Source organism: Sus scrofa, chromosome 14, assembly GCF_000003025.6.
Source record: "Sus scrofa isolate TJ Tabasco breed Duroc chromosome 14, Sscrofa11.1, whole genome shotgun sequence".
In the NCBI taxonomy this organism is placed as follows: Eukaryota; Metazoa; Chordata; class Mammalia; order Artiodactyla; family Suidae; genus Sus; species Sus scrofa.
Window position 1 is genome coordinate 21,086,374 of NC_010456.5, and position 23,875 is coordinate 21,110,248.

Here is a 23,875-nt window from a genome sequence, read left to right on the forward strand (position 1 = left end):
ATGGTGGTTCATTCTGGAGCTGGTTAGAACCCTGCGGGACCCAGGCTGTCACCCCTCACATCTGCCTTCCTCCCTGCTTCCCCTTTTCTCTGGATTCCTGGAGCTCTGAGGTTTTAAGAAGCTGTATCGAAGTGTGGTTTTCTCTTTTGTCATTATTTCTGCCCAGTTCTTGAAAAAAATTTGCAATCTAAAAATGTCTGTGTTTCTTTGACGTGGGCCTAATGCTGTTATGGTTCTGTAACTATTATATCTTTGATGACTTTATCCCCAACCTAGCTGGGAATCGTAGTATTTCTCTTCTCCTGGAATTATGATGAAATAGATTTAGAACTTTTTTTTTTTTTTTGCCTTTTCTAGGGCCGCTCCCAAGGCATATGGAGATTCCCAGGCTAGGGGTCTAATCAGAGCTGTAGCCGCTGGCCTACACCAGAGCCACAGCAATGCCAGATCCAAGCCGCATCTACAACCTACACCACAGCTCATGGGAATGCTGGATCCTTAACCCACTGAGCGAGGCCGGGGATCGAACCCGCAACCTCATTGTTCCTAGTTGGGTTCGTTAACCACTGCTCAACGATGGGAACTCCAGATTTAGAACTTTTTTATATATCCTCTCTATTTTAGTAATTGTTCTCTTTCCCATCTCTTTGTTTGTGTCGTCTCTGAGACGTTTTCTGGATTTGGAGTTCTCACTGTGGCTCAGCAGTAATGAACCCAACTAGTATCCATGAGGATGTGGGTTGGATCCCTGGCCTCACTCAATAGGTTAAGATTCTGGTGTTGCCATGAGCTGCAGTGTAGGTTAGAGCTGCAGCTCTGATTTGACCCCTAGTTCAGGATCTTCCATATGCTGAGGGTGCAGACCTAAGAATAAAGAAAGAAAGAAGAAAGAAATTTCCTGGGTTTTAACCCCTAGATCGCTAGAACACTAACTGGAAATTTCAGCATGTTCATTCCATTGTTCTGCATGTAATGTTTTTTTCTGAAATTGTATTAAAATTTTATGAGCATTTACTTTTTTTTTTTTTGCTGTAGCAACCTATTGTTATTTTATTAGGTAATATCACTGTGATTATTGAGAACTCTCAGAGCTTTTTATAGGACTATTCTGTTCTTGAATCATGCTTATTCATCTGGCTTCTTTTTTCCCCCTCAAACATCTAGTGATCCTATTTTTTTATACATACTCATTGTGGGTGTTGCGATAGCTAGCTGGTTTATTTTCCTTCTAGTGCTTCTCCCTTACATGAGCGAGAACTGGACATAATGATTGTGGATTCTCTGTGATGTTTAGACAGCAATGAGTTTGGGGTAAAGTTTAATATCAAAAGCTTCCTGTAGGGTATGTGAGGGTAGGAATCCTCTAACTGTCAGATGAAGGAGGATTTATTCTGCCACCATGGCCTGTTGTTGAGAAGTTGCACAGTGTTCAACCTGCACACATATCTCATTAGTAATTGTTAGTTAACTTTAAAAACGATCATTCTTTCCATTTATGTGCATTGTATTTTCAAATGAAGCCATTAAGACATATTAACTTGTTTAAGGCTAACTACTTAATGAATGAACTGTTAGGTATTTATTTTGTCCTAGGAATGTGATAAAAAGCCCCGAGACTTTAAAGGCATATCTGGGACGCTGTGAATTAACCCATATGGCATCTGACACCATCTTCCCTGCTGCTGTGTCTCTCTGTCCAAGCAAGCTCATCTCTATCCTGGCCTCACTTCCCACAACACTGAAATTACTCACACACTCTGGTCCAACCCAGAGGTATTTGACCTCTAGACCTGTGCGTTTAATTACTTCCACGTTGTATCCTGCAGTAAGTTGAAGACAAGTCAAACCCAGCTGACCACAAATGAACTCATGACCTTTGCCTGAAGTTGGTCTGGTCCCCTGGTCTCCAGCCCCCATCCTATGGAATCCTCAGCATCACTCTTCTCCCCCATAGCTGATCCATTACCGAGTCATGGAAAACTGACCTTCTGAATATTTAAGATTAACATGTGCCTCAAGTGACCATCCGGCTGTACCACAGCCAACCCCACCATTGCCTTGGAACAAGAGCTTCCTCTTGACTTCACTAACCCGGATTTGCTCTACCCCATCTATCTCTGTACTGAGCCAGAGTGGTCTTTGAATGCAAAGCCACCACGTTACTAGTGCTTAAAATCCATCAGTGGGTTTTTGGATGACAAACATGTGATCAGAGGCTCTGCACGCCCTTGTCTTTCTGTAGCCCTCTCTGCTCCAGCCCAGACAGGTTCTCTTGGAACCTACAACCTTCTGCACATCTTCCTGCCACAAGACTTTGCATGTGGTGTTTGGTTCCCCCTCTGCCTGGAAAGCTACCCCCTACCCCCACCCTTTGCTTAATGAATTCTCCTTTCATCCTTATTCAAAGGCTTCATTCAGCCCAAGCGTTTCGTTGTCTTCCTCTTTTTTTTTTTTTTTTCTTTTTAGGTCCGCACCTGTGGCACATGGAGGTTCCTAGATTAGGGGTTGAATTGGAGCTGTAGCCAACAGCCAGAGCCATGCCAGATCTGAGCCGAGTCTGTGACCTACACCACAGCCCATAGCAGCACTGGATCTGCAACCCACGGAGCAAGGCCAGGGACTGAACCCGCATCCTCATGGATATCAGTTGGGTTCATTACCCACTGAGCCATGATGGGAACTCCTTGAAACATTTCATCTTTAGGGAAGCTTCCTCTGATTCCTTTGACTTTGTCACAGTTTCAATTTCCCATTGTTTGTATGATTATCTGATTGTTAACTTGTCTTTCTTGATAGATTTGAAGTTTCACAGGAACCGACAGCATTTTGACTTTGGTTTGTTCTTGTGTTCCCAGTGCCTGGTGTTTAGTTGAATCCTTATTTAATACTATTTGTTGATGGAATAATGATTTTCAAATTTTTCTTCTTTCTTTGTAGGTCTGCTGTTCACATTAGTAGCTGCCACCTAGAGGCACCACAGTAAAGGATATTTGCTATATTTAATATTTTCCGGTTCAGGTTGGAGGCACAGGTAGCAAGCAGCAAAAATGGGTAATTTTCCATTTAAAATATTTATAAACTTTAATGATTCTGTAAGCTATGCAGACTTAATAGAATTAAAATAACTATTAGTGTTTTTCTTAAATAATTTATAAATGATAGCTCTTTTAAAAAGAATTGAGTGAAAATAACCCATTCTCTCTCTCTTTCTTTTTTAGATTTAGAAAAATACATGATGTTTTTAGAAGATATGTCACAGTTAATTTTGAATGAAGTGCCAAAAGCTGAGTGAGTGTCATAGTAATAAATCGAGAGATAGACTTCTTATTCCCTGTGGACCTAATTGGCCTTAAAGTGATATGTCAGTCAATCACTTATCTCAGTATATGTATTATACATGTTTTATATGTATATATATGTTCATGTATGTATATATATATATACACACACACATATATGTATACACACATGATTACATAACACAGGACTTCCAGAGCTGTTTGATATTTGGTGCAAAGCATTTTCATTGCTATATTTGTCCATGGCTGTCAATGAACCTATTGTCTTATAAAGGGACAAGATTGATTGGGCAGGAAGTTGTATATTCAGATACTGAGTCTGGCCCACATTGTGGCCTCAGGTAACTTGCTCTTTCTTGGAGCCTCAGTTTCCCTCTCCGTGGGGCGAAGATTCTCTTCTTCTTGTGAGGGATGCTCACGTGTGTTGGGGTCACGTGTGCAGAAAATCTGTGCTGGGAGCCTGACATAAGATAATTGCTCCACAGAGCCAGCTGTTGATGAGGACGATGAGATGATAACAATAGTAAAGTTGCTGCCTCCTGGGCCTGCTTCCATCGCCATGTAATTTTGGTTGTAACTGTTTTCATCTTAGCTATGACAGCTTGTTCAATGATTTTGTTGAGTCTGAATTTTTCCTGCTCGATGGAGACTCCTTGCTGATCATGTGCGTCTGTGAGAAGTCACTCAAGCAGGGCCAGGACCTCCACTTCTTCTACCTGGTTGAACGCTACCTGGTGGATCTGATTACTAAAGGAGGGCAGTTTGCCGTCGTTTTCTTTAAGGTAACATGAGTTCTTTTCTGCAATTTGAGAACTAAAACTAAAATTACTTATTTTCTTATAGGTGTTTTTTTTTTTTCTTATTTCAAAGTGAAATCTGCCTATAAATTCAGAATTTTTTTTTTTTTTGCTTTTTAGGCCACTCCTTTAGCATGTGGAAGTTCCCAGGCTAGAGGGTTTAATTAGCGCTACAGCTACTGGCCTACACCACACCCACAGCAACGCAGGATCCAAGACCCATCTGTGACCTATACCACAACTTAAGGCAAAGCTGAATCCTTCAACCCACTGAGCGAGGCCAGGGATCAAACCTGCAACCTCACGGATACTAGTCGGGTTCTTAACCTGCTGAACCATAATGGGAACTCCAAATTTCAGAAAATTTAAAGGGAGGAACAGAAAGAAAAAAAAAAAATGACCCATAATCCCAGTATTCAGAAATGACCGGGTTTAGGATTATTTGTCATTTGCATTCATGGAACTTTCCTGTGCAGACGCACAGGACCCTGGAGGAGGTGAGGCATCTTCGTGGCAGCTGAGCTGGTTCCCAGGTCTGAGTCCAAGAAGGACCAGCTCTGTCTTCAAAACTCCGCGGTCAGTTGATTTGGGCTCAGAGGAGGGTCAGACTCAGCAGTGTTGCTTTATTATTATTTGGTCTGTAGAAAATAGCTCCAGGGGAAGAGCTCTGATCTTTTTTGACTGTGCATGTAATTAATAGAGTTTTAACAATTTCAAGTATATATATGGATGTAATACTGCCTGTACCTTCCCATCCTATCCCTGAAGTTAACCAGTGTGTTGTCTGTGAGGATTTTGGTGTGTTTCTGCTTAACATTCTTGTTAGTTTTTTTTTTTTTTTTTTCTTTTTTGGATTTTTAGGGCTGCACCTGTGGCATAAGGAGGTTCCCAGGCTAGGGGTTGAATCAGCCTGTGCCACAGCTATGTGGGATCTGAGCCACATCTGCAGCCTACACCACAGCTACACCACGGCAATGCTGGATGCTTAACTCAGGGACCGAGGCCAGCGATCAAACCTTACTAGTCGGATTTGTTCCTGCTGCACTACAATGGGAACTCTATAACATTCTTTTTAGATTTTTGAGCATTTCTGTTTGTAAGCAGGGTTTTGAACGAAGAGCCAGGGGTAGCCTGGTGCCCCTGAAAAGTCTAATTCCTGCCCTAATTGTGGTCTTATGATAAAACCCGTGCTGCTGGAGGACATCCTGGGACCGTCCTGCAGAGTGACCCCTCAGATTTCCATTTGGATGACGTACAACTGTCATTTGCTTTTACATATTTTTCTTTGCTTTTTCTTTTGGAACTGAGATTGGAGAGGAAAAGAATTAGAGTGGGAGGAGAAGGGGGGGACTCATGTATGTAAACCCCAATTGTGACGTGTGGCGTGTATGTGCACAATGACAGTCCAGGTTCAAGGGTCTCTTTGCTCACTATGAAACAGAACACAACTGTGTTGGAACCTGTTTCTCTAATGACTTTAATGGTATGTGTTAACCAACAAAACTACTAAACGATGACTTCAAAGTGATGTATCCCTTCCCCAGGATGCTGAGAACACATATTTCAACTTGCCTGAACTTCTCCCTCTGAGAACGGCTTTAATTCTCCATCTTCAACACAACACCAACATCGATGTTCGAACAGACTTTTCTGGGTGCCTGTCACAAGAGTGGGAAGCTTTCCTGGAAGAGAGTTACCCGTATTTTCTGATAGTTGCTGATGAAGGCCTGAACAATCTACAGACACACCTTTTCAACTTTTTAATCATCCAGTCTTGGGCGCTGAAGATCAATGCTGTGCTTTTCGCGGGCCAGGTGGCTGATGTCCTTCGACTTTATGCGTACTTTATGCCGAGCAGGCACAAAAACCAGATGTTTTTCCAGAAGGTAATGTGCACCTAAAAGACAAACTTCTAGAATGTCACACAACTGTCCAAATGACTTGATTCAGTTTTATTTCTGCCTCTTCTGTGGGAGTTATCATAGGTTTAACGGAGAGGTAGAGAAAGCTAATAATAATGAAAATAAAATACAAATGCAATCCTTTATTGGGCACCTATATCATAGCATTACTGCCGGGTATTTCCCAGGAGTGGTTTTATTTAACCTTCACAAGGACCCTGTGGGGGAACAGTTAGGATTATCTATGTTTTGCAGATGATGTAGCAGATAGTTGAGTAAGTCATTTGCTCATCAACAGCCAAGTACATCACAGAGCCTGGGTTTGAAAAGAGGTTGTCCGACCCAAGCCTTGCTATGCTTGACTATGGCCTGAGCCTCCCCTCCACGTAGATGTGTCCACATACCAGTGAAATGATGGTGAATATGGCAGCTTTTAATCTTTTTTTCTGTACCTGTGGCATGTGGAAGCTCCCAGGCCAGGGACTGAACCTGTGCCACAGCAGGGGCCCAAGCCATTGTAGTGTCAATGTGGGTCCTCAACCCACTGTGCCACAAGGGAACTCCATAGAAGCTTTTAAGGAGAAAGTTAATGAAGGAAGACAAATGAAATACATTTATTTCTTAATGTTAAATCATTAATGGAATTTTCAGAGTATTTAGAATTTTAACTCTGTGATCTTATTTTGCTGTATTGGAATAACTGGTAGTTACTGTGTTGAACTTTTGGGAGTTCAAAAATGCTCACCAATTTTATAAATACATCTGGTTGAATTTTCACAGCTTATAGTGAGTTTAGAATATGAAGGTAATTCTGTGCTTCATCAAAATGACTTTTGAGTCAATTAACATTTTTCAGCCTTTGAGTTTAGAGCCCCACCCCTTATGGCATTGGAGATATCTGGATGGTTGTCTCAAAATCTGATAAGATTGTTTATTTTGCTTGCATTAAAACTCCAATCATTGGAGTTTCTTTAGTGGCTCAGCAGAAACCAATCTGACCAGATTAGTAACCATGAGGATGCAGGTTCAATCTGTGGCCCCGCTCAGTGAGTTAAGGATCAGGTGTGGCTGTGGCATAGGTCACAGATATGGCTTGGATCCTGAGTTGCTGTGGCTGTGGTATAGGCTGGCAGCTACAGTTCTGATTCCACCCCTAAACTGGGAATCTCCATATACCATGAGTGCGGCCCTAAAAAGACAAAAAAGCAAAAACAAAAACAAACCAAAAAACACCCTCCAGTCATTAAACTGTTTCCAACTCTAGCTGCCTATTGTGAGTGGGAATAGCTTAGGGATTTTTTTTTTTTTTTTTTATGTTGAGGTGCTGTAATCAGTCCATCTTATTTTATTCTGTCAGAGCAACTTCTGAATCTGAGTTTGAAGAGTCCCTTCAAACTTCCTTACCAGTCTTTATTTAAGAAAAATATATTTTAATGGAGGATTTTGTTTCTGGTAAAATAATGTATTTTCTAATTTATTGAACGCTCACCTTAAAGAGGTTATTTCACTTGTCGTTTGAGGACTATGTGGAATGTACATGAAAATATGCGTTGATAATGGCTTTGCTGAATCATTGTTACCTGGGTGGGGGGTTATGCTGTTTTCTGTGTATTTACTTTTTCTAGTGAAATATGTGTTAAATGGGTGCAATTTCTCTTTGTGAAATGTTGGAAATGTTCTAAAATTAGATCATGGTGATGGTTGTACAACCTTTTATACAAAAGCCATTGAATTGTCCCCTTAAAGGGAATGAGTATTATATCACATTAATTAAACTTCCATAAAATTGTTAAATAAAATGGGCCAAATTCCCAGACAAAAACTATTTTGTCAAAGACAGAATAGTTCTGTTTGACAGGCTATAAAAGCATTGTTGATGATCCCTTTGATCCATCATATATTAGTGTGTTTTTTTCACTTAGAAATATATTGTAACAATTATATTCTCCATATATGGCTTTTTATAGTTGGAAAATAATGTGATATTTTATTTATGACATTTATGTGATTTGCCTTCCTTTTACAGAATAGAAGGACCATTGAGAATGCTTACAGATCCCTGATTAAGCAATTGGAGAAATGTAGAGCTTTAGCATTTGCCCCTCTTTTTGGAAATTTGAAATGGGAAAATATGATGGAAGAGGTACTGAAACTTATTAAAAAGAACTTTTTATGTGCACTAATTGTTTAATTATTTTAAAAAAGATGCAAAAATAGGACAGGGTTCCCATGTTCTTCTGACCAGCTTCCCCTCATGTTGACATCTGATGCAGCCAAGGTTTGCTTGTCCAACTAGGAAATTAATATCAATATAATAATATTGACTAGGCTTAGACATTATTTGTTTTTTGCTATTTCTTTGGGCTGCTCCTGCGGCATATGGAGGTTCCCAGGCTAGGGGTCGAATCGGAGCTGTAGCCACCAGCCTACACCAGAGCCACAGCAACGCGGGATCCGAGCCGCGTCTGCAACCTACACCACAGCTCACGGCAACGCCGGATCGTTAACCCACCGAGCAAGGGCAGGGACCGAACCCGCAACCTCATGGTTCCTAGTCGGATTCGTTAACCACTGCGCCACCACGGGAACTCCTTAGACATTATTTGAATTTCAATTACTTTTCTACTAATGTCCTTTTTATAGGTAAAAGGAACTATATAGAGAAACATATCAATAACAATTTTAATAGACCACTTTTTCTGATTATCAAAAAATTAGTCAAATTTTGTTTTTACTGGCTGCATAGTTTTCTAATGCTGAACATTTAAATTGTTTGAAAGTTGGCTTTGGCAAATAACTCTGTGATAAACTTCTTGGTACATAAATCTTGCACACATTTTGTATAACGTACCTAAGCTGGATACCTAGGACTCGAATAGTCAATCGAAAAGTATTAACATATTTAATGATAAGTGTATGTATTGCCAAACAGCTCTGCAGTAACTCCATACCTACTTTGCTCTTATTAGCAAAGTATAAGAGAAATGACGTATCATGTGATTTCCGGTGCTATTATCATTAAAATATACTTTGCTAACTTGAAAGTAAAAATATGTTAATTGTTTTAATTACTAAAAAGGTTGAACACTTTTACTAATATTTGTATTTTGTGAATTATCTGCTCATCTCTTATTAAAGGCTTAGATGTTCTCTTATTTATTTATTTATTTGCTTTTTAGGGCTGCACCCATGGCATATGGAAGTTCCCTTGGGAGTCTAATGGGAGCTGCAGCTGCTGACCTACATCACAGCCACAGCAATGCCAGATCCAAGCCGCATCTGTGACCTACACCACAGCTCACAGCAACACCAGACCCATAACCCAGTGAGCGAGGCCAGGGATTGAACCTGCATCCTCATGGATACTAGTCTGGTTTGTTACCTGCTGAGCCACAGTGGGAACTCTGTTTTCTCATTGATTTATAGGAGCTCTTTACATATTTAAACTTTTAATAATTTCATTGAAGTACTTATTATTTCCTCATTTTAAATTTTATCTCATAAATAAATATTTATAGTTTTGTGTAGTTATATCTACTCTTCTGTATGAATTCTAATAAAATCACTTATGCCTGAAAATATTTTTCTAAATATTTTCTAAATAGCTTTCCAATTTCCTTTTGTGACAGGCACATGAAACCATTTCTCTGCTTAAGCAACTATGGCCTGAAGGATCTGACATTCGGCGAGTTCTTTGTGTCACTTCCTGCTCATTGTCTTTGCGTTTCTACCATCAACTCTTAGAAAGCAGATCCGAGACCACTGCTGCTCACCAACAGGTGTGATTGTTGTAGCTTTACCGTGAAACACCTTGACTCTCCACGTTTGAAATTTTACTGATTTTCATTTCCTAAAATAATTTTAATAATTTTATTTCTTATTTATATAAGCGTCCAAGAAAGGGAGGAGGCTAGAATTTGATAAGACACATTGATGGTGCTATTATATAATGTTGATTTCCCTCCACAGATGTTTCTCTCAGTACATGTGTAGTCAGATGTGTCCCACCCTCCAGAGGAAGATAAGGAAGCTGGCACCTGCTGAGAGCTTATACCTTTATGATGTTCTGGGCTCTCAGATGCCTTAAATCCTCATGGCAGCATTTTAAGAGAGGTGCTGCTGTTCTACGTCATGTATAGAAACACTGAAGTTCAGGATCCAGGAACATGCCTCAAACCCAAGTACTGAATACGGCGTGGCTTGGAACCAGGCCTGCCTGTCTTGTCCTGGCTCCACCCTGCAACTGCCTTGGGGAGCCACCCCTCTGTGTGTGCACGCACACACACACACTCAGACACATACATGTACACAGACACAACCTGAGTGCTGGGATTCTTGGCTGAACATTCCTATTAAAGAGAGCGAAGTTTTGTCTCTTCTTCAACAGTTTCAGGACTGAACAAGGCTCATTATCTTTCTCTTGCATCCTTTGCTTGAACAGCATCTTTGTAAAATATCCTACACGGTTAGGTGTGTCATTTTAAATGATCACAGAAGTGATACCAAACCAAATGTCCCTCTAGGGCTTCTTATCAATAGACCTGTTTGGGCCTCTGGGGGCCTATGAAACAAGCCTTTGTCTGGTTCCACTGACAGCCCTGCAAACACAGGAGGTGGCTGTGGGGTCCATGTCCGGTCAGGTTAAATATGCCTACTCCTTCAGCCTTCTGCCACTTGGCAGGCTTTCAGATATGCCCTGGTATCCCCACTCTGGTAGTTTTCTGTAGAACCTTTAAAACAGGGTGCCTGGGACCAAACAGGGCATTTCACGGTGGCTCCGTTCTTCGGAGTCCAGTGGTCCTGCTCCATTTACTGGTCAGCTCAGGTGTGTGTAGGGAGGGCACTTAACTCGGGACACGGGGAAATGCTTTGTGTGAACTGCTGCTGTGCTGGTGGTTCCCTGTCCGCAAGCCCACGCCTTTGTCAGGTGGGGAAAAGGGCTGTCTCAGAACCCTAAAGAGTGTAAGAGGCTGATTCCTGCCGGCACTGTCTGGGAGTCAGGCCATGTCCAGCCGCTGCCTTCTGACTGGCCTTCTTGTTCTGTCCAGGTGGAAGGGAAGCCCTTGGCCCTGCAGGAGGTGGAAGATTTGTGTAAACTGCACTGTCTCAGCGTGGCCTTTCTCCTCTGCTTACCTCTTTCTCAAAGAGCTTGTACCAGATTTGTCACTTCTCATTGGATTGAGGACATTCAGACTTTCTTAAAAATGGTAAATATACTCTTTATTAGCTGATTTTTTTGTTTCAACTGTTTGATGTATAAAAACCACAAGTATATTCAGAAATAGATTCGTAAGGGGATGATGTCAACCCTTCAGCAGCTGGAAAGGTGTAGCTGCCTAAGCGAGTTGCTTTGGAATTTCAGCGACTGTTTGGCAGTCAAAACACACAGCACTATGTGTCGCCAATGGAAGTGGCATGTCCTACCCTTCTGGTTTGTGTCAAGGTCAGGATTTTCCCGGTGAGAGGAAGGGAGAAAATAAAGGCATAGAGAACTTCCTGCTCAAGACTTTGAGAATAAGGGAATGACCCGGGACAGGGCTGGCAAGCTGGTGAAATGGCAGCGATTGGGTGAATCTCAGTGCTGATTGTGAAAACTAAGGACAAGGAAAACCCAGGGGCAGCAGGTGAGCAGGGAGGGGGCGTGGAGGACACCCTCTTCCGGAGGGAGGGGAGCTTAGGGAGAGAAGCAGGGGAGCTAGCTGGAGGGCATGTGTCCATGTTTCCCATGTCTGCGTGCCGGTACATGTTTTCTGGAGAGCTCGTTTGGAGGTTCTAGCAGGGAGTGCAGCTACTCTCATGCCCTTGACTGAAGAATGGTCCTCCTCTGTCAGGGACGGTCGTCCCCTTCGACCAAGCGTGCAGCTTCGGGAGGGACACACATGGAGTGGTGAGGGAGGAAGGGGATGCCTGCCTAGCCAGCCAGATCAGCCGAATCAACCCTGGCCATCAGCGGGGTGATAGATGTCTCAGCCAGATGGCCCTCACATCCTGGTGCACATTTTCTTTGTGAAGTAGAGGATCAAGTCATAGGCTTGCAGTTGTAGCAAGGAAGCAGACCCGGAAGCTGGAGGATAATGAAATGTTTGGGAAATATTTATCAGCGAGTGTGGGGGAGTGGACTATACTGAGAAACAAAGAGATGCTGGCCTGTCCTTTGCCTGGCACTTTCCAGAGTTCACTAGAAGTTTTTGACAAATTATAGTGGCATCCATCTGTGTCATGTACTTTTCTTTTTCCAGTGGTCTCAATCACTTGGCCACAGGCAGAAGGAAACAGCTGATGGGGTGACAAGGACAGAAAGGGGGTGGAAGAAGCTGTTGCTGGAGTTGTGCAGTTTGCTGGCAAAAGAAATGGGAAAAAGTGTCTTTACATGGGACTGCTTGACGAGAAGACATAGTGCCCCAGGGACAGACTGCAAGGGCTGGCAGGGGCAGGTGGGGGCAGGAGGTGCTGGCCTGGAGGTATGATCAGCAGCAAAGGAGTATGATGTCCTTATGCAGAGTCAGCAGGTGGATGGATGGCCGTGGGGGTGCGGCCAGCAGACCACTTTTGGGTCAGTGTCTCCTGCGTGTTACCCTTCACTTCCCTGTATGTGCCTGCAGCTCTCTGCCTGAAGGTTCTGTCTCCTTGGTCTGGAACGCTGCAGTGTAATGCCCGTGTTGTGTCCTCCTCAATGCCAGGTGGGGACCCACTTCCTTACTCTTTGGGACAGATGACTCTGAAATGTCCTGTACTCTCAGAATTCCTTGGTGAAACAAAGCTCCAGTCACGCCCAGGGGCCAGGGGTTGGAAAATGTGTTCTTCATTGGTTTTCTCCCCTTTCCTGTCTCACTTCTGTGTCCCCCGACTGGCATGTCTTGTGATCACCCACAGATAAACTCTTTTCTTGAAGTGAAGCTCGGGATCAGCTTTGAGGGGAGCCCAAGGCAGCAGGGTGGCGGTCCTGGGTGTGTCCGTGAAGGTGTGACCTGGGTTAGAGGGATGAGGGCTCCCTGGGTACAAGAAGCATGGCCCTCTCTGTCCTCCTGGACGTTGCTGTTCTCCAAGGTGGGCCCAGGAGGCAAGGAGGAAGTCTGGGCAAGGTGGGAAGTGTCCTCATGCAGGGAGGGAAGGCGCTGGGAGCAGGCCAATGGGATGGGTTGGAAGGCAGGCTTTCATGGGCGGGGGTGTGGAGGGCAGGCTGCACATGATGAGCTGAGGAGTGGGGAGGGTGCCCGTCGTCTCCAGGCGGGGAGGGGTGAGCAGGTCCTCCCACCAGGCTTGCAGGGGAGGTGCCTTTCCATGGGGGGAGCCACGGCCTGCCTGGAGTCCCTTCCCCTCCCCTTCCCATCCTCAGAACACCATATGAATGATTGAAGGGCTTCTTAGCCCTTTGTTCAGTGGTCATCTGATGAATTCTCCAGCCCCTCCTCAGAATCATAGGAATGTGTAAAGTAAGGTGCTGAGGGTGACCAGGAGATGGGTTATGTTGAGCTGCAGTGACCAGAACAGTAAGCCGTGCATTTGTGATGCGGAAGACGTGTGCTTCGGCTAGGATGTTAGTGAACCGAGAACGTCCCTGCTTTTGAGTGCATGGCAGGCGTCACCAGTGTCTGGAGGTATTTGCGGCTCTGATGATGTGATGTGAAAATATCTCAGATCCTGCATAGCAGGAGTATATGGTACTTGGTCTGGGTTTGTAATAGAAGAAAATACACATCTTTGCCACAGGTTCACAAAAATAAAGATGTAACTTCTGACCCAAGTTCCCGGATTCCTCCAATTCCATCAGTGACACTTCCCCTCCAAAGCGTCATCTGCTCTCCAGATGAACTGGGTGGTACCCTTACTCTGGGGACTGGAAACACGAAAGCCAAATTTCCTGGCTTTTAATAATAATTATTGATCCATGTATGACAGATATTACTGAAAAGGACAGCTGTCTTCTTCTGCCCTCCCCTGCAAGAGTGTCCGAGCTGAGGAGGGGACACGATTAGGTATCATCTGAGGGTCCCAGGAGTAGCAGGAGGGCATGGTGGATTTGACCCATAGGCTGGGGGTCTGGGGCTGAGCATCTGCTGTGAGTACAGAGACTGGGACACAGTGGCCTCCCTGAGAGACCCCGGGTCCATGTGTGCCAGGGGCTGGTCTAAACAACTCGGTTGGTGTCTGGATGTGAAGGAGGGATGTGCTTCCAGAGGGAGGGCACTTAGGTTCCTGGGACTCCAGGTGAGTTGAGTGGATCTGGCTGATGGAGGCAGAGGGGAGCCTCTGGCTGGAGTTCTCAGAGGCCAGATGAGAGGCATGGGAAACACAGCCATGTCCTTGGGAATCTCCGGGCTGCTTGTAGAGACTGTGGGCTCCAGGGGACCAAACAGAAGCCAGCCTGTGGCCAGTGACCAGCCACCTTCATCCAAGGGGCTGATTTGTACCGTGTGCAGGACACCAGAGAGAGATGTCCACCTGCAACAGTGTCCTAGACGCAGGATACCCTCTTCTTTGTAAGCAGGACACTGGAGAGTGATGCCCACCTGGAAGAGTGTCCAGGACACAGGACACCCCCTTCTTACCGAGCAGTAAACAGGAGGGGGATGCCCACCTGAAACAGCGTCCAGAACACAGGACACCCCCTTCTTACTAAGCAAGATGCTGTAGAGGGACGCCCACCTGGAACAGTGTCCCGGGTGCAAGACACCCCCTTCTTACTGGGATGCGGTGGACCCCGTACAGTCAGCCCCGTACAGTGAGGGGAGTTGGCGTGAGGGTGGCTGGGGACTGACAGAGTGGGCCTGGGTGTCCTCGGTGGTACACAGGTTAGATTCCCTGCAACAGCTTGGGGTGGGGTGGGGTCAGCAAGTTCAGGTGCAGGAAAGCACGTTGATTGCCTATCTGGGTCTGAGTCTGTGAACTTGACCTGGCTCTGACAGGAGCGATAAAGGTTCTGTGATGTAGTGGACGTGGTGTTATGTGGTTCTGCTGAGGCCTGAGTGAAAATTTTTCCTGTATCCCACATCTCACTGGGGGCATTTCTCTCGGCATTTTTGTGAGTCTATTAGGAAGCGGCAGACTGTGGTTAATTCAAGGGTACAAACACTGTTCTTAGGTCCCATTTAATTTACTTGAGACATTTGAATATATATCATGCCAGGTTAATACACTGAGCATATTGCTACTACAGGTAAGATACTGAAATAATACATTATAGCCTTAATATTGTGCTGTGAGTTTTGTTGTAAATTTGCTTTTGAGAAATAATTTTTTGTCAACTTTAGGTTGAATTACATGTACTCAGCTACTGAGTGGTATGAATATATTAACTGTGGTATGGATTACAGATTTAAAAGGAATGCTCTGTATGTATGATTTTCATTTATAGAGAGTTTTCTGAACAGTATTTTGTGCACAGTTGGCACTAGGTGAAGAGGACATTACAGAGTCTATCTAAACTACCAAACATTCTATGGTGACCCTGCATGTTCTGCTTTGTGGTTTTAGCCAGTAGAAAACATCACCTTGAATTAGGATGGCGAGGTTTGCTGGACGCATTGGGAGGAGCTTTCTCATGTATGTGTGCCTGACCTGTGTCACCTCCTGCAGACACAGCACTCCTCATGTGTCCTCCTTTAAAATGAAAATTTGGGCTCCAAAAAGCTGAGGAGGCTACAAGCACAGTTACTAAAGGACCAGGTTGAGACCCAGCTATACCTCTATCCAGCCTCCAAGTATGTGCTCAACCAATGAGGGGCAGCAGGGTGCCCTGGGCCAGCTCTTTGGCCGGTCTTGCCTGCTTGCCAAGTTTCACTGCTGCAGCACCAGGAAGTGGAAGGCCAACATCAGGTAGCCAGTGACATTTCACAGTCAAGGCCATGTTCTGAAGCCTTTAGAGGACGCAGTTCAGTGGATGAAGTGGGTTTCCTGTTTGTTCACACCTTGACACTTACTTATTAACCTTTCCGGGGGACGCTTAGGCTGCAGGTTGAGATGCTGCTCTGTGGCCCTGCGGAGATCTCTTTAGTGTTGTTAGTTGTAGGTGGAGCTACACTCTGGGTGGGGGGTCCTGCTGCTGGATATTTCTGACTCCATCAGGTGACGTGAAAGCCGTCCTGACTTGCCTGGTTAGCGCCAGGTTGGCTGAGGCAGTCGCCAGTAGCCACACATGGATATCAGGCTCTTGAAAAGTAGAGAAGTCAAAAGGAGACAGCAGATTTCAAAACCTTAGTGCAAAAACATGTAACTTATTCTCTTAATATTTTTATCTTGACTGCACATTGCAATGATATATTTTGGATTTGCTGAATTGATAAAAATTAATTTCAGTTCACTCTTTTTTTCAAACGTGGTGTCCAGAACAATGCAAATAACCCATGCCTTTTGCCTTTGTTACACTTGTACTGGGGACCTCTGGTTTCAGTTCCCCATCAATATAGATAAATGCATTGCTCACGTTGGGAGCCTGGGTGCTTTATCATCAAGGGGGTGTGGAGCAGGGAGCCTGTACTTTGCCCTCTGAACCAGCTTCTCAAACTCTGACACTGACTCAGGAATGGTGAGGCTCGCTCGCTGATGTGACTTGACTCATGTCTGCCCTGCTCAGGCTCAGTGTGATTGGTGGGGACACTGCCTGTACCTGGTGGGGACACGGCCACACGGTGGTGAACTGGGGACCATCCAACAGCGAAGGTGGGGGGGGGTCCCTGAGTGTGAGGGATCCCGCATCTTCTAGATCCCTGAACAAGCAAATGCTCTCTTTTTTCTTCTTAAAATGCTATTTTGGCCTGAAAGTCAAAAGGCTTTGGTGAAAGTGGCATTGAAAACATCAAACCCTGAGTAAATCACAGGGGAACATTTGAAAGCAGTATTTCTGTGGTCTTGTATCTGTGGGTTACAGCGAGAGAAAAAAATCATTATTAAGAGTCAAATATGGGAGTTCCCATCATGGCTCAGTGGAAACGAATGTGACTAGGTTCAATCCCTGGCCTCCCTCAGTGGGTTAAGGATCTGGCGTTGCCATGAGCCGTGGTGTAGGTCGCAGGCGCAGCTTGGATCTGGCGTTGCTGTGGCTGTGGTGTAGGCCAGCGGCTACAGTTTTGATTCTATCCCTAGCCTGGGAACCTCCATGTGCCTTGGGTGCAGCCCTAAAAAGACCAAAAAAAAAAAAAAAAAGTCAAATATGGATTTCTATGATTCAGAATAAAGAACTGTGTTGAATTTAGTTAGTTTGATCGCATTTTAGCTCTAGTCTTTCAAGCTGTAGAGCATTCATTATTTCTCAACCTGGTATGGCTCATTTGGATAGGAGAGAGGGAGCCTGGCCACTTGCCTGTTGGTTGAATTATTGACATGTTTGAAGTCATATTATAGCGTATTGCTAATGTAACAGTTGTCAGTAACTTGGTTTTTATTTCCAATTTTCAGAAAAAGTGTTGCGACTATTTCATCCTAAGTGATGTGAATATTTCGGAATCTTGGAATCTGGATTTAACTCACCTTTCTGACTTAAGTGATGAGCTTTTGTTGAAGAATATAGCATTTTACTATGAAAATGAAAATGCTCAAGGTACCACCATTGTATATTACAATAATTATATTTTTATACAGAGATAAACATTATAAAGGATTTAAAACTTTAAAATCATTCTCTTATACTTCCAACATATAACATAGCAATCATTTTCTTTCAAATGTTTGTTTATACCTGTGTATAAGTTTTACTTAGTTGCAATCAGAGTGAGTATTATATTTCAAAACATTTTCACTTAGTATTACTCCACAAGTATTTTTTGGAAAAAATATGTTTGGGAACTTGGCATTTCCAAATAACTTTAACAGTTGAATTTTTCATTTACATATACACATAACATTTTTTCATAATATTCACTCTAATTAATGTAATCATCCTATTACTGTTAGGTAGGGGATTGTAATTTTTTCCAGAGATGAAGCTGAATTGTGTATTGTTGTTTATAATGAATTTTTTTCCTTTGGATCATTTTATTAGATTTTCTACAATCTATTAGTAGTCAAAGAAAACACATTTGGAGAGAACTATAACTCGGTATTATTGAAATTTCTCTGACCTCCAAGGTTTGGTTCTTGCAGACTGCAAGCATTAGCATGAATTAGCTACAAGTAAATTGAGCAATCCTCTCCAGATAGTCTCATTTTTGAATATAAGTAAAGTTACTTTACTATTAGTAAAGTTGTGTGTGATGTAACATTTTTATTACCTTGAAGAATAAATATTCACCATCTGTTATTGTTAGTTAAAATAATTATACTTCTAATACTTAGTTATCAACCAGGGAAACTGGATAAATTTTAGAGTCTACAGTCTCACAGTCAACATTGGAACCATTTTCCTTTAGGTTCCATGTGGAAATCCCTGAAAAAATTCACTATTTGAGAAGTATTTCAAAGTTCTCTGAATTTAGTCAAAATGTGTGCTTCTGTGTATATGTGAATGACTTTTGGTGATTACCATTTTTAACTATTTATACAGGCCTGCATTTGGGAAATGTCATTACGAAAGATTATGAACATCTCTGGGATACTGTATCAAAGTTGGTCAGACCATTTGATGTTGGAAAGCCATTTCCTCTGAGAACAACAAAACGTCCTTTTCTTAAGAAGAACCCATCACCAATCAAAGGCAATAAGTCTCTAAATTAATTTCGAATAAAAGCCTCATTCCCCTGGGAATGTTTTGAAAGCACCACTAAGTGTTGCAAGTATAAATACATTTTTGGTGTTATGCACTTAAAATTACCTATATTGTCATGTCCTTGGGGTGATAATGCTTTGACTATAATTTTGAACAGTGATATGTGTTGCTTGTAACTAATATTGTTACCACTTATAAAAAGTGAGATATGTGACTTCCATTTCTATCAATATAAAGTGTAGGTCTAGTGAAGAATCTCTTGCAGGTAATGATGGAAATGTTAGGTAAGAGACACCAAACATCTTTTTGTAAAGTCATAGCTAAACTCAAAACAATGGGAGGGAAATTGCAGGAGCTGAAAGTGAAGGGAGAGGCTGATCTCTGGGTAACTCCAAGAATTTCTAATTATAGGCCTGCTCTCCCAAGAATCTGGGTTTCAGTTTTCTCTGTTAGCAAAGTCCAGACCATTCTAAGCCAGAAGATAACCTAAGTGATCTAAGGACTCTGGCGCATTCTCTGAAGAGAAACAAAGTCCTAAACCCTGGTTTTACAAGAGCTTCTGCAAAATATGGGTGCAAATGCAAATGTATGAAACAGCAGAGAAACAAGCCCCAAGAAGGATAGTAGCTATAGAATGAAATCTCTTAAGGGATTTCAAATTTTGTAATTTTCAGAAGTAGCATATATTATGTGTGTGTATAAAAAATGCTTAAAGAACTAAAATAAGAAAATACAAAATTGTGTAAAACATCATTCACATTTTAAAATGACCAAAATTGTAGAAATGAAAATACTATCAGTGAAGAGGTTCAAAATCTGATCAGTGCTGTCACATACGAAATTCATCTGTCATCTGCATGTGTACATGCATGTGGTATCAAAAAGGATGTGAGACAAGACTGTAATGAAAGGACATAATGACATTGCCATCGGGATGGTCCCCTACTTCTTTTTTATTTTCATAAAAGTGTGAATGTAAGAAATCTGAGATTTCTATATTCAATTCCTTGTTTCATAACAGGAAATAAGAAAAGGAATAAACATTTGAAAAGAGGAATCATAAGGGTGTTTCTGTCTATCTTATCCATCCATCCATCCACCCATCTTCCTACTTACATGCCTACATACTGCTTATTTCTTTATATTCTGCTGTTTCCAGGATGTTTTAATATGGGAAATAGCTTTGTGGGAAGGGCTGGAATTGATTAATGTAAATAAGATCAATAAAAAATGTGTCTTTTAATGTAAAGTTTTAGAAATAACATTTCACGTTTCTGTATGAAAGTTTACATTTGACTTTGCCGTAATTTTTCCTTTTTTACAGATACCTCCATGGAAAAGATGCCTAGTTTGGGTTTTATTCCAATGTCATGTCAGGTGGTTGATAATTTTGTTGGAGACATTTTGAAAGATTTGCCTTTCCTAACGAGGTATGGGGCCTGAAGTGTTTCGGTCAATACCCAGATGGAATGGATGAATTACTCATAGAGATTCTATGAATTATGACAGGTTATTTATAAATAGGGTATATTAGATGTAACATGTGTTTGTAAGACATGAGTTTAATGTCAAATTTATTAATGTCCTTTGATCGTAACTAGGTTAAAATCAACAGTTTGAATCTTAGAGTGAAATCATTCCAGCTGCATGTTTTTAATTGATTCATCAAAGGATGAATATTTATTGATGTTGATGATGCTGTTAGAGAAATGGTTGTTTTTTTTGAGTTCTTAAGCCTCTAGTAACTGCTCTTTGATTCTAGCACCAACATTATATCACAGAAAGAAGAAGCTGGCTATGATTTTTTTCTTTTAATTATTGAAAGTGAAACCTTTGCTATGCTATATTTGGAGGCATGCAGTTTAAGCCATGCATGTATATCTTTTTGTCTCACAGTGATGATCCTGTTGTAACTTCACTGGTCAAACAGAAGGAATTTGATGAACTTGTGCACTGGCATTCCCACAAACCCCTCAGTGACGATTATGACAGGACAAAGTGTCAATTCAATGGTGAGTTCTGCGATTCCGGTGAAAGACATTAAAGTCGGTTTCCCTCTCTGCCTTTTATTTTATAATGAAAAATTATCATATTATGAGCCAGGAATTCTCCTGACTGGTGATAATATACCAGATTTGTAGATATGTGTCAGTAGAGGGGGTGATGAAAGAGCCCCACTCTGCTGATAGTCATGAGCCTGCAGGCGCACAGTTGTCTTAGGAGTAAGAACACAGATGCGGTGTTTGTCCCCATGCAAATTAGAAGCTGTTTTAAGCAAAGATGATTTGTAGTTTAAGATATCTATGTATTCCTTCAGGTCAGACTCACAGACTTCAAAAACAAACTTACGGTTACCAAAGGGGACAAGTGTTGGCGGGGGGGCGGCGGGGGGGATGGAGTGGGGTTTTGGAGTTGGCATATGCATGCTGAGGTACATGGAATGATATCCCTCATTTCATATAAATATATCATATATGACTTGCTCTACAGCACCTGCAGTATAGGGACCTGATGTACAGCACAGAGAACTCTATCCAATATTCTGTGATAACCTGTATGGGAACCTATATGAAAAAGAATGAGTATGTGTACATGTATAACTGAATCACTTGCTGAACAGCACAAACTATCACAATCTTGTAAATCAACTACGCTTTAATAGAACTTAAAAAAAATTACTGAGGCCGTAGGCTTTTAAGCAATTTTAGCTGCTTTCACACCACCCAGTTGACTGCACGTAATAAATATAGTAATTTACCTGCTCAGCGTGGAGGGACGGGGAAAGCAGGCCCATGACACGTGGATGGCAGGTCAGCTGAGAGTGAATTAGGGCCCTTTCTCCTTGGTTCATCCCTCATCTTCCTCTCACCTTTGTCCACTCCACTCATGCAAGATACTTACCAGCCTGCCTGTATCAACAGGAACTAGGATCATGCAAAACACGAGGGATGTTTTAGATTAATTATTAACATCCTTCAGAGTGGTTTGATTTATATATGCAGATACAGGTATAGAAAAATCAACACGCTTAATTATTCCCTTTAAGTGAGTGTTGCAGTTTTCTTTGGGGATGGGAGTAATTCCTACGTTGACTGTTGGGATTTCCTATGTCATTGGATTTTTCCACAGTGAAGGTTTTTCTGAGCTGCCAAGTTCTTGTCTCTGTGGCTCTGGTCTGGAGTAAGTATATTCCTGTCAAATGATGTAAGAAGCCATGATGTCTTAGATGGATCTCTTCCCGATTTGACTTCGACCTTTCCCTTCTTACCTGCATTCACAGGGCAAATGATAGGTGCGATACCCCAAATCTGTCATTCTTTGTAGCATCCTGATATTTGTTTTGTGGGATAGAAAATGAAAAGGTGTTTTGTCCCTTCTGTCCTTTTAATAAAGTCCAGAACCATTCTGTTGACAAGAGATAACATGACCTTGGAGTCCTTCTTTAGTGAAAGCAATCAGCCTGAATTATTGTTCCAAACTAAAAAGTGCACGTGTGGCTGGGATGGTGAGAATTAGGGAGAATACTGTTGGAAAATGCAGCAGTGTTGCATTTTGAGCCTTGTCTTTTTCAGAAAAATCCAGAGATCCTTATTATCTTAGATCTGTGCAAAAGTATCACGTTTTTCAACGATTTTATGGGAACTCTTTAGAATCAGTCTCCTCAAAATTTGTTGTAACTCAAGGTATCAAGCCAAGGAAGTTCTATGGACCCACGAGCAAAAAGACACAGGTGGGCACAATTAATTCTATCAAAAAATGTTCACCTTTCTTTGTCTTTCCTTTTATTGCTATTTGATCAATCCTGTTGGTGGTTGCTTTTCATGCTATGTTTTTAGAAAGTAAGGGGTGGAAAAAGATATTCTATGCAGTAGAACTCAAAAGAAAGTGGAGGTAGCTATACTTATCTCACAGAACATAGACTTTAATATACGCACTATAATATTAGAGAAAGAAGGTCATTATATAATGATAATGGTGGAAACCTGAAAACTTCTCCTTTAAGATCAGGCCTAATCTTAGCACTTTTATTCAATATAGTACTAGAAGGTTTAGCCAGAGCAATTAGGCAAGAACAAGAGATGAAAGTCATTCACATTGGAAAGGGAGAAGTCACACTATCTCCATTGCAGATGTCATTATATCATGTAAAATCCTTACATGATATAACCAAACCAAAAAGCTGTTAGAACTAATAGAACTAATAAATGAATTCAATAAAGTTGTAGAATACAAAATAAATATACAAAATTCTGTTGTTTCTATTCACAAATAAGGAACTCTCAGAAACAGTAATTAAGAAAACAATTCCTTTTAAAACTGCATCAAAAAGAATAAAATACCTAGGAATAAATTTAACTAAGGCGAAAGACCTGTACACTGAAAACTATATGACATAGATGAAAGAAATTGAAATGGATACAGATAAATGGAAAGGTATTCTGTGCTCATGGATTAGAAGAAAGAATTTTTAATACAATACAATCTATAGATTCAGTGCAATCCCTATCAAAATTCCAATGGCATTTTCCATGGAAATAGAACAAGCAATCATAAAATTTGTATGGAGCTATAAAGCACCCAAAATAGCCAAAGCAATTTTGAGGAAAAAGAACAAATTTGGAGGCATCATACCCCCTGATTTCAAGCTGTATTACAAAGCTGTGGTAATGAAAATATAAAAGAATAAAAGCAGGCACATAGATCAGTGAAACAGAATAGAAAGTCCAGAAACCAACTCAAGCATATATGGCCAGTTAATTTATGACAAAGGAGGCAAGAATGCATGGTGGGGAACAGACAGCCTTTTCAATAAATGGTGCTGGGAAACCTGGACATCTTCATGTGAAAGAATGAAACTGGACCCCTACCTTATACCATATACAGAATTAACTCAAAATGGATTAAAGATGAATAACAGACATGAAACTGAAGAAAGCAGAAGCAATAAGCTTCTTAACATTGGTCTTGGTAATGGCTTTTTTGGATTAGACACCAAAAACAAAGGTAACAAAAGCAAGAATAAACACGTGGGACTACACCAAACTTAAAGGGTTCTATAGAGCAGAGAAAACCATCAAAAAATGAAAAAGCAACTATAAAATGGGAGAAACTATTTGTAAATCATACATATGATAAGGGGTTAGTATGTAAACTATATGAACAACTCATAAAACTCAACTGCAAAAAACTGAACAATTTGATTAAAAAATGGTCAGAGTAACTGAATAGACCTTTTCC

At 41.8% G+C, this 23,875-nt stretch overlaps 1 protein-coding gene across 4 annotated transcripts in view; it reads left to right on the forward strand.

The window, feature by feature from the left end:
- The window catches only part of DDX60 (DExD/H-box helicase 60), an 86,073-nt gene that overhangs the window by 8,883 nt on the left and 53,315 nt on the right, over positions 1-23,875 (forward strand). For all 4 annotated transcript variants that reach the window (XM_021072214.1, XM_021072213.1, XM_021072215.1 and 1 more), the window contains 12 exons: positions 2,938-3,051; positions 3,219-3,288; positions 3,892-4,081; positions 5,641-5,982; positions 8,024-8,140; positions 9,627-9,776; positions 11,046-11,204; positions 17,392-17,533; positions 18,476-18,625; positions 19,962-20,067; positions 20,534-20,649; positions 22,210-22,367. In XM_021072214.1, the coding sequence (XP_020927873.1) occupies positions 3,048-3,051; positions 3,219-3,288; positions 3,892-4,081; positions 5,641-5,982; positions 8,024-8,140; positions 9,627-9,776; positions 11,046-11,204; positions 17,392-17,533; positions 18,476-18,625; positions 19,962-20,067; positions 20,534-20,649; positions 22,210-22,367 (1,704 nt within the window). In that variant the 5' untranslated portion in view covers positions 2,938-3,047. The remainder of the gene's footprint in view (positions 1-2,937; positions 3,052-3,218; positions 3,289-3,891; positions 4,082-5,640; positions 5,983-8,023; positions 8,141-9,626; positions 9,777-11,045; positions 11,205-17,391; positions 17,534-18,475; positions 18,626-19,961; positions 20,068-20,533; positions 20,650-22,209; positions 22,368-23,875) is intronic.